This window comes from Dipodomys merriami, unplaced genomic scaffold (assembly GCF_024711535.1).
Source record: "Dipodomys merriami isolate MVZ:Mamm:240054 unplaced genomic scaffold, mDipMer1.0.p SCAF_387, whole genome shotgun sequence".
NCBI classification, from domain to species: Eukaryota; Metazoa; Chordata; class Mammalia; order Rodentia; family Heteromyidae; genus Dipodomys; species Dipodomys merriami.
This window is the reverse complement of record NW_027205459.1, coordinates 948,183-958,558: the sequence shown is the minus strand read 5'-3', so window position 1 is coordinate 958,558 and position 10,376 is coordinate 948,183. Positions and strand designations below refer to the sequence as shown.

The following is a 10,376-nucleotide window of genomic DNA, read 5'->3' as shown; positions in this document are numbered from 1 at the left end:
CAGCAGCGGAGCAGCAGTGTCCCGTCACCGAAAAGCAAGGAAACTTTCTTTTCAGAGGAAACTCCAATCTGGGACCCCAGCCCCGAGCCGGGGCTGAGCCCGCGGCGCGGCCCCCAAGGCCCGGCGCGGACGCGGATTGGTCACTGGGCCGTCCGGAGCACGCCCACAGCCGCGCGCGCCTGCGCAGCTTCGCTCCGCACCGCCCAGCCAGTCGCCCAGTCGCCCGTCTGCGGCCTCCGGAGGTTCAGCGTGCCTGCCGGCAGGAAAGCCGGCGAGCTGAGGCCGACGGGCGCGCCAGGCCTACTCCTCGCCAGAAGAAAGGAGGGGGCCCAGTCGGGCCGCCGCGGCCTCCTCGGCCCTTGCAGCCTGCTGTGGACGGGCGGCGGGGCAGCTGAGGGATCCTGACACTCGGGTGCCGCCGCCATGGCTGCCATGATGGATCGGAAGTGAGCCTCGGGGCGACGGCTGCCGGCGCGGGCGCTTCGAGTCCCCGCTCCCCGGCCGCCCCTGCCGGGGGAAGCGCGGCGCGGCGCGGCGGGCGGGCGGCCGACTCCTCTCGGCGCTCGCGACCCTTTCAGACCCTCCGCTCCGACTGCTTCGGCCAGCACTGAGCAGCGGGGAGCGGCTCCCGGCCTCCGGCCCCGGCGGCGAGAAAGATGGCGGACCCGGCCGAGTGCAACATCAAAGTGATGTGTCGCTTCAGACCCCTCAACGAGTCCGAAGTGAACCGCGGCGACAAGTACGTCGCCAAGTTCCAGGGCGAGGACACCGTCGTGATCGCGGTGAGCGCCTCCCCCAGCCGCGTCCGGCGCCCGCGGGCCTGGGTGGGCGGGGAGTTCTCGGACGTGGCGGGCGGGCGGGCCTGCTGCAGACCGGGGGTGCGGGACGGGGAGGGGGGGCAGCCTGGGGTCCCCAGGTCTCCCCGGCGGAGTACTGTGGCATCAGGTGACCTGGGGAACGGAGGGGACCGGCCAGGTAGTGCACGGGGCGTTCCACGATCGCCCCCGCCCTGGTCCTCGGCGCCGGGAGACGGGAGGCGCCCGGTCTCGGCTTGGGGACACTCCCCCACCCGGGGCGCTGGAGGGACCGGCCCGGGAGCAAGTTGGGGGCATCTTTGCGGGTGCTTATTATTATGCGTGTGTACAGTTACTGGTGCTGTTGATGTTTGTGCCCTGCCCTCAAATTTACCATTCATAAAAAAAGATGAATTCAGAATTCAATTACAATGTGGAGCCTTGCCGTACCTGATCAGATCCTACTTAGTTTCTTAATAGAAATGGTCTAACTAGGTGTTGAAGTCCCTTGAGAGAAAGAAAAACGAACAAAATTACCCTGCAAACCTCAGATGTTCTCCCCCCCTCCCCCGATCTTGGAGTGATGAGTAACTTTTCACGTTAACAACACCAATGACAAGTCGAGGACTGAAAAAGAAATGTTTCGAAATTGGAATAATCGGTTTTGTTTAGGCATACATTCAATCAAAGCAGATTCAGGTTGGGTTAAAAAGAAGTGTTAGATGTAGAAACTTGGTCTTTACTGGGCTTTACGGAGTAACAGTATGAAAAAAGTGCTAACTTGTGTATTAATTAAACAAATTTATAAAAATTTTAATGTTGGCCACCATTTTTATTTGTACAAGTTTGCCTCGAAGAAAATTGATCTAGGTTATCCCAGGGATAGTGAGATATTTATTATTTATTGTTCCTTTGCCATGTAAAACAACTGGAGTTGGGAGACCAGAAAGTGAGGATTGGGGGCGGGGATGGTGGAGGTCTGATCTCTAATATTGAAGATTTCTGAAAATCCATTCTCAGTTCAAGGACATTAAAAATGAACATTAAAATGCTGCATACAGAATTGTAACAAAATTAAATTAACCTTTACTGCTCAACTGTGTGGTAAGACATTTTCTACATTGTTATGAAGGCATAAAAGTTGGATATGTTAATTTTGCTCCAGTGGAATTATATGTTTAATGTAGTGTTTGGGCTATTTAATTTAGCAGTAGGGCAAAAAGGTCACAAAGAGATGGATGGACCTTTGATGATTAAAATTATTGATATTGGCGACAGATCTGAAGTTCTTAGGAGTTTTAATGTGAGATTGCCAAGGTCAGTTATAGATAATGAATGTGTTCACTTTACATCCTCTTGGTAGACTTTTGGGAGAAAAAAATCATAAGGTCACTAACTGCCAATTACTAGTGTGTGAAGACTGTCAGTGCAGTTCTTTGTTAACAAAATCCTTGAGAACAAACTCTTGATATAAATGATATCATACTAAGGGGAAGAAGTTAAGCACAGAGATCCTTCTCCTTTAAGAGGTTATGTTGTACATGTAATCCATAGAACCTTGCAACTCTGGATTAGTTGCCAAACTTGAGACTACTAGTTTCTTAAGAGTTTTTGTGATTAGTCCGCTTCAGTAATGATTTATACAACAAAGCTGGTTTTTTTCTTTCATTTGTATTGTCTTATTTCTCCAGATTTTTCTGTGTTTAAACAAATAGGTAAGTATCACTAAGGTTGTTTTTGTTGGAATGCTGAAATTTAGGATTCACAACGATACTAATATTGTTAGTTAACTTCTAATGTGGCCCAAATATAATATATGCTATAAAGTTAAAACAGTTTCCATGGGGAAATAATTCTAGTTTGTTTTCTTTTGAAAAAAATTTTAACCTCAAAATTTTCTGTTCCAAAATTTTAGTAACGGAAATAATTTTAAATGATAGCTTAAATAACGGATAGGTGATTGGTAGGCAAATCAGTAATGAACAGTTAATTGACCTTTAGGTAAATTGAAACAATTTAGTGTTTAAAAGTGTAAAGCAATTTAGTGTTTAAAAGTATAAATAAAATAAATTGTAATTGGATGACATAACATTTGAAAATGTAAGGAAACGTATTTTTTTGCAAACAGTAACTATGTTCAGGATATATATGTATATATATAAAAATAATTTAAATGTTGTTTGGGAATCCATAAGGGGACCTTATAAGTTCAGTTTTAGCGCTTTTTACATGTTACTCATGTAAACAATTATTTTAATATTAACTCTTGGAAGAAAAGTCTTTTGATTACAGTGATTCTCTGTGTTTTGTGCAAAATTTGAGTGCTTGGTAAGGTGCTATAAATATCCCACTGGATGAAATAAATGTGTTTAAAATCTTTTAAACTATAAAAATAGAGCCTGTTTGTTTTAGAGAACCTTTTATCCCTAAAACAGGAAGGATGAGAAACAGCTTACTTTATTCAAATGAGTTTGCTGAAAACACTCCAGAAGTTATAGAAAAGATTATTTGTGTATTCACATAATAAAGAATAATCAGACACTGAGCCAGGTGCTGGTGGCTCACACCTATAATCCTAGCTACTCAGGAGGCTGAGATCTGAGAATCGTTGGTTCAAAGCCAGCCTGGTCAGGAAAGTCCATGAGACTTATCTCCAGTTGGCCACCAGAAAATGAGAAGTGGTGCTGTGGCTCAAGTGATAGAGCGCTAGCCTTGAGCTGAAGAGCTGAGGGACAGCGCCCAGGCACAGAGTTCAAGCCCCACAACTGACCCCCCCCCAAAAAAAAAGAATAATGAGACACTTGAAATTTGAAATTTATGCCAAAATGAGGCTATCTTAGAATATCTATCAGGACTACTTTTAGCTGTAGAAGAAAACAATAATGGCTTAAAAAGTAAGAGGTCATTTTCCCTCATGTAACAAAAAGCATAGAATAGTACATACTGCTGCTCTCTTTTAGGACCCTGACTTTGATTTGCTAACTTTTAATCACATTGCTCATGTTTTCAAGAGAGATGACATTCATTCCAATAAGGAGAACAAGCAGCTGGGGTGGTCTCTGTATTAGGAAAGTAACATTGTTTTCAGAGGCCTCCCAGCAGATTATCACTTCCTACTTTCTGAACTGGGCATATGATTATTAGGTGCTGATTGAGCTAGCAGACAGTAGCAAGGGAAAGGAGGATAGAAATGGCTTTGGGTAAATATCTGCTTCATTGTAAACATTCCACACTTAGGAAGATTTTGAGTGCAGTTCTTTTTAAAGTAGCTCTTTTTTCAGCTATGAGCAAGGACTGTTTCCTGGGCCCTAGCTTTCTTCTTTCACTTTGGAAAAATATCTAGAGAGTAGACAGATACATGGAAATACTCAGAACTCCTCTTCTTGCCTCTTTTTCTCTTCTTTAGATGATCATTCTCCTTCCTAGATTAATATTAGATTGTTTCTGCCAGGGTTTTAGATTCTCAGGTTTGCTTACTTTAAAAAAAAATCTCTTAGGTTCACAGCCAAATTTTGTGCTTGATCATGTCTCATTCTTCATTCAACCTGTTGTAACTCAACCTTTGTCACTGGATTAGTTGTAGTTTTTCTTGACTTCACAGCTGTATTCTTTCCTTGGTTTACTGGGATACTGTTTTTGATGTCTTCCCCTTCCCCCTCTTAGAACCTATTGGTGGTTTTCCAAGGTTGTTTTTTGGAGTCTCGGATGTGCTTTCTGGGTGATCCAGGAGGTCAAATTACTTTTCACTGTGTTCACATTTGCATTTGATCCTTGCTCCCTTGTACTTTAAACTTAACAACTTCCTTTGGTTTCTTGAATACTAGAAGCTCCTTTCTGCATTAGGCTCTCTCTCTCTCTCTCTCTCTCTCTCTCTCTCTCTCTCCTCTCTCTCTCTCTCTCTCTCTCTCTCTCTCTCTCTCTCTCTCTCTCTCTCTCTCTCTCTCTCTCTCTCTCTCTCTCTCTCGTGCCTTGAACTTGGCCTGGGCACTGTCCTTGAGTTTCTTTTGCTTAACTAGCACTCTATCACTTGAGCCACAGCACCACTTCTGGCTTTTTCTGTTGGTGTGGCACGGAGGAATCGAACACAAGGCTTCCTACATGGTAGGCAAGCACTCTACCACTAAGCCACATTCCCAGCCCAGCCTTAGGCTCTTTAAGCATTCTATGCCTAATGTCTAGACTGCTTTCTCATTCCAACTCTGTACCCTCTTATGACTAGTACTAAAGAAGATGAGAGTGAGCCAGGCTTTATTTACCCTTCAGTTCTTCAACATCTCTTTTCCTAGAGTATTTCCTTGACATTCTTCTGCTCTCCTCTAAACTCAGGTTCTCCTCTGTATGTTACTGGGAGCAGTTTCTTGAGTCAGTTGTAGTTACTCAATTATGCTTATGTCTGTCTTGATCATTCTAGCATAACGTCTTGAATCCCATAACTTTTTGCTAAATGAAAAAAATGGTTATAAATTTGTCACAGGGTCAGGTGTGATAGTATATACCTGTAATCCCTTCTAGTGGGAACGTGGAGATCAAGAGGATCTTGATTCCAGGCCAGCCCAGGCAAAATGTTAGTAAGGTCCTCTTTTCAACCAACAAGCTGGTATGGTGGAGTATCCCAGTAATTGCAGCTAAACATGAGGCATAGAAATGAGAATCAATATCAGAAGCCAGCTCTGCACAAAAAGCATGGAGATTTGGCTCAAGTGGTAGAACGTTTGCCTCACAGATGTGAGGCCCTAGTTCAAACTTTAGTATTGCTAAAAAGTTATTTCAGTAAAGTGAAAAGCTGAATGTGAGGTCATTAATAACTAACAGAAAAGCAGAGGTGGCACTATGGCTCAAAACAGTAGGATTCTAGCCTTGAGCCAAAGAGCTCAAGGACAGCATCCAGGACCCAAGTTCAAGCTCCACAACAGCAACAAAAAAATTCACTCAGCAGTATTGGATGGCTATCATAAATAGTGGTAATTACAACTACTGTACTAGGCCCTAGGGATATGACAACACTAAAAGAGACATTCTTGTCACAGATTTATAGATGATAATGGTTACAGTCTGTTACAATTAAGATAAAATGAGATGATTCATAGTAAGAATGCTATTTTGAAGGGCATTTAGAAATATTCATTCACCTTTCATTTGTGTAACTGAAATGCTTTTGTTTTTGTTTTTCAGTCCAAGCCATATGCATTTGATCGAGTGTTCCAGTCAAGCACATCTCAAGAGCAAGTATACAATGACTGCGCAAAAAAGATCGTTAAGGGTAAATATGTTTAACTTAGTGAATTTCATTAACTTAGTGTACCTGTAGTAAAATAAAATTGTACTTGTGATCTTTCCCACTTACCTCCACATTTTTTTTCTTTTTAATGTTTCTTCTCTTAATTGCAGAAGAAAGTTCAGATACCAATGTCAATATAGTTAGTAAATCACTATGATCTAATTATACACAGTACCTAATGAAGGGTGTTAATAGTAACTATTTTACATGCTCGTTCCTTTTTTTGTCCTCATACTGAGACTTTTACTCAGGGCCTCGCTACTGCCCCTGACCTTGTTTTGCTACAGGATAGTCTAGTGGTTTACCACTTGAGCCACAGTCTCCCCCCCCTTTTTTTTGAGTAGTTTATTAGAGATAAGAGTTTCATGTCCAGGCTGGCTTTGAATCATGATCCTCAGATTTCAGCCTTCTGTGTAGCTAGGATTAATATACAGTTGTAAGCCACCGGTGTCTGGCTTTCATGCTTGTTCTTGAGAGATGCATTTCTATTAGCCATTCCCAGGAGAATTTCCAAGATAGTGATTATAGAAATGGGACCATATGAGAAGGATAATAAAATGACTGGACAAGTGTCAAAATAGTAGAAAATATCAATATTTAATTTGTTCATTGTTATTCCTTTCAGAAAAGCTTAACTTGTAGTCTACAGAAAAACCTTTGAGTAGTTTAATTGGGATTGCCAAATATGAGAAAGGTAACTTATACTAGGATGTATTTTTTCAGCTTTCTAAAATCAGAACTGTAGGTGAAAAGGAAGATGGGATTGTCTGGAGTTAATTCCCAGTTATTATAAAAATTCCTTCTTATCATAGGAACTTTAAAGTAAAATAGCAATTTTGATATTATTTATTCCATTTTTTGACAGCTTTGATTAATAAAACATGCTTCTTAGATTGAAGCAAAAAGCTGGCTAGAGGGGGTTGAGATTCAGTAGCTTTGAAACAGGAACACAGTTTGTCTTACAGGAGAGAAAGTAGAGTTTATGAATAAAAGCAGGCTTATAGATATGATGGAGGGGAGATGTTGACTCCATATTCCATACTGTAACAAAGTCTAAGAAAAGGCATGAAATGGATGGATGGGGGCAATGTGGCTGTATTCTCAGGTAGCATTGTAGGCCTTTGTAAGGTTAGCTGCCAGGAAGAGTTGAATTTATCCATTTGGAGTTTAGCCAGGCAAGTACAAAAGAGAAGAAAGGCAAGAGAATTGAGGATATTGTCAAGGAAGTTACAGCTTGATGGGACCCTGGGAACAGTGTGACTAGATGGTAAGATTACTTTGTTATGGATCTGGGTGAAGACAAAAGTTTGTTGGAAACAGGTTACCAGGAGAAGTAACAGAAGTTGGGTTTTTAAAATTGGTATTATGGAGACAGTATAGTTAATAGTGAAAAAGTCGGGGTCTTACAATGGAGATAGCAATTAGATCAAGGATCTGGGAAGCCATAGTGTTTTAATAAGGTCACCTTCATTTACATTGAAATCACTGATAGTTGCAACAGGAATGGTATTAAAGAGAGACAGTAAATGGAGTGCTGAAATCTTCATAAAATGAGGGGAAAGTGGTAGGTAATTCTGTAACTTAACTGCAGCAAAGGGGAGGGAGCAGTGTTATTCTATGCTAAGTGTCAGTTTTCCAAAATGATATTAGAACATGAGTATATTGTATTCTTTGAGATATATTATTCATTGGTACAATTTAAGATAGCAGCTTTTTGTTTGTTTTTGGGAGGGAATCAAACCTTTGTTCCTGTTAGCTAAATGATTTATGGCTGAACTATCTTTGTAATCCATGATTACATTAGCTTTTTAATTGTGATTGATTAGTGAAAAAATGAGCAACTTAATCATACAAATATTTTTCATATATTCTACAGCCAGGTTGAAGCTCTATTCCATACTTGCACATTGGAGTGTAAATATTTGAAATACAGAAGCCATTTTGTTAATTTTGGCTCTTGATCACATTTTAAGTTTTATTTTTATATTGTCTTGATCTGCTAAGTTGGCTTCCAGCATATCTGATAAATCTACAGTGGTATCAAGGACACTGAAGTTTTAAAAATATTTGAAAATGCTTAATATGTCTCAGTCTTTAGCCTAATCTTTTAAAAACTGGATAAGGTTGATACCTCTTAATTAAATAATGATACCACATTGTTTGGATATTCAGCCAACCTCAGAACTTCTTACCTGTAGAATTGTCTAGTTCTTAGTTTGTCAAAATACTTAGAATTTGATGAAAAACTTGGATCTTCTTATGAAATCATGTTATATTTCTCCAAAGTACCAAATTGTATGACCCTAACTCAACAGAAAATGAAGTTAATTTTAACCACATTTTCCTTAGTGCAATTTTGGGATATATGCCTGTGGTGGCCATAACCACTTTTCCCTTTTCAAAAATAAATTTGCAAGTTACTTATCTTTGGTTTCCTTTGTTCTTTCTGGCTTTTAGAACTTAACCTTCAGTACCTGGATGATTTTTATCTGTGTGACATAATAACTAGAAAATTGGGCTCATTTTAAATCATTTTTCTGTTATAACCCTACCCACATCATAAAATCTGTTAACAGTGTTTCCTTACATAATGCAGTATGATGACTATGTAACATTTATATTGGGTTAAATATTGAGTAATCTAGAAATGTTTTCAAGTGGGAGGATATTCACAGGTTATACATACCATTCCATTTTAGTGGGTCCTGGAACCAATCTGTCTTGGATACTGAAGAATGACTACTTCTCTCATTGATAAGGATTGTATTCCTACAGTGATACCTGCTCCCCCCACCTTTTTTTGCCAGTCTTGGGGCTTGAGCTTGGGGCCTGGGTGCTGTCCCTGAGTTTCTTTTGCTCAGGCTAGCACTCTACCATTTGAGCCATAGTGCTACCTCTGGCCTTTTCTGTTCATATGGTACTAAAGAAATGAACCCAGGGCTTCATGCATGCTAAGCAAGCAGTCTACCATTAAGCCACCTTCCCACCCCACCAGACCCATTTTTTAAAAATCTTATTTGTTTTGTCTCTTGCACCCAGGATTGATCAGAGATTATAGTGGATGCGCCATACATTTTTCAGTGTTGAATATACCATAATCTCTGTAATCATTAAAAGTTTAAAGTTACTTTTGAAGTCTCAAATTAGTTATGATGCACTTACTGTTTTAGCAGTCCTTGTATTCTATTATGTTCACACAACCAAAACCTACGATATTATATAGGCATTCCCCTATAAATGGTTACTTAGTACCTATTGTGTAGTCAGTAGCAACACAGATGTTAGGAAAAGAACTTTTAAAAGTCTGTAAGAATTGGAATTTTGTGCATAAGTTTTATGTATTTGATTAAAAGATCTTAAAGCCGGGCGCTGGTGGCTCACGCCTGTAATCCTAGCTACTCAGGAGGCTGAGATCTGAGGATCGCGGTTCAAAGCCAGCCCGGGCAAGAAAGACCATGAGACTCCTATCTCCAATAAACCACCAGAAAACCGGAAGTGGCGTTGTAGCTCAAGTGGTAGAGCGCTCGCCTTGAGCTGAAGAGCTGAGGGACAGCGCCCAGGCCCAGAGTTCAAGCCCTACGACCAACAAAAAAAAAGAAAAAAGAAAAAAGCCAGAAGTGGCGCTGTGGCTCAAGTGGTAGAGCGCTAGCCTTGAGCTGAAGAGCTGAGGGACAGCTCCCAGGCCCAGAGTTCAGGCCCCATGACCGGACCCAAAAAAAAAAGAAGAAGAAGATAAAAATTAGGTCATTTGTAAGAAAATGGATGGTAACTGATAGAAACCATGTAGGTTCAGAAGGACAAGGATCACATATTTTCTCTTGTGGAATCTAGATCTAAAAGATATACATAGATATATACACATATGTGTGTGAATTGGAATGGGTCTGCTACTTTTTTTCTTAGATGATTTCTTCAAAATTGCTCACAAAGGTCTGGCAATCCCATCTGTTATAATTGTGATTCACAAAATGATTTTGTTGTTCTCAAAAATAAAAAGGCTTTGAGGGAAAGTTTAAAATATTTGAGATTTCTTGCTGGGGAATTTTGCATCTAATCCTAGCTACTCAGGAGGCTGAGATATGAGGATCACAGTTTGAACTGGCCCAGGTAGGACAGTTTGTGAGACTTTTATCTCCAATAAGTTACACCCCCCCACCCCTTTAAAAAAAAAAATAGATGAGGTAGAGCTGTAGCCCAAGTGGTAGAGCACTATCCTTGAACAAAAGAAGCTGGGAGCTGGGAGCCAGTGGCTCATGCCTGTAATCCTAGATACTAAGGAGGCTGAGATCTGAGGATCAAGGTTC

At 40.9% G+C, this 10,376-nt stretch overlaps 1 protein-coding gene across 2 annotated transcripts in view; it reads left to right on the top strand.

The window, feature by feature from the left end:
• The first annotated feature begins 217 nt into the window (after nt 1-217).
• LOC138805117 (kinesin-1 heavy chain) overlaps nt 218-10,376 on the top strand; it is a 41,190-nt gene continuing 31,031 nt past the window's right edge. Inside the window, exons 1-2 of one of the 2 annotated variants that reach the window (XR_011365445.1) lie at nt 218-782; nt 5,967-6,054. Coding sequence is in view for 1 of the 2 variants with exons in the window: in XM_069989707.1 (XP_069845808.1) it covers nt 657-782; nt 5,967-6,054 (214 nt within the window). In the remaining variant the exon portion in view is untranslated. The remainder of the gene's footprint in view (nt 783-5,966; nt 6,055-10,376) is intronic. The other variant, XM_069989707.1, reaches the window with a different exon arrangement.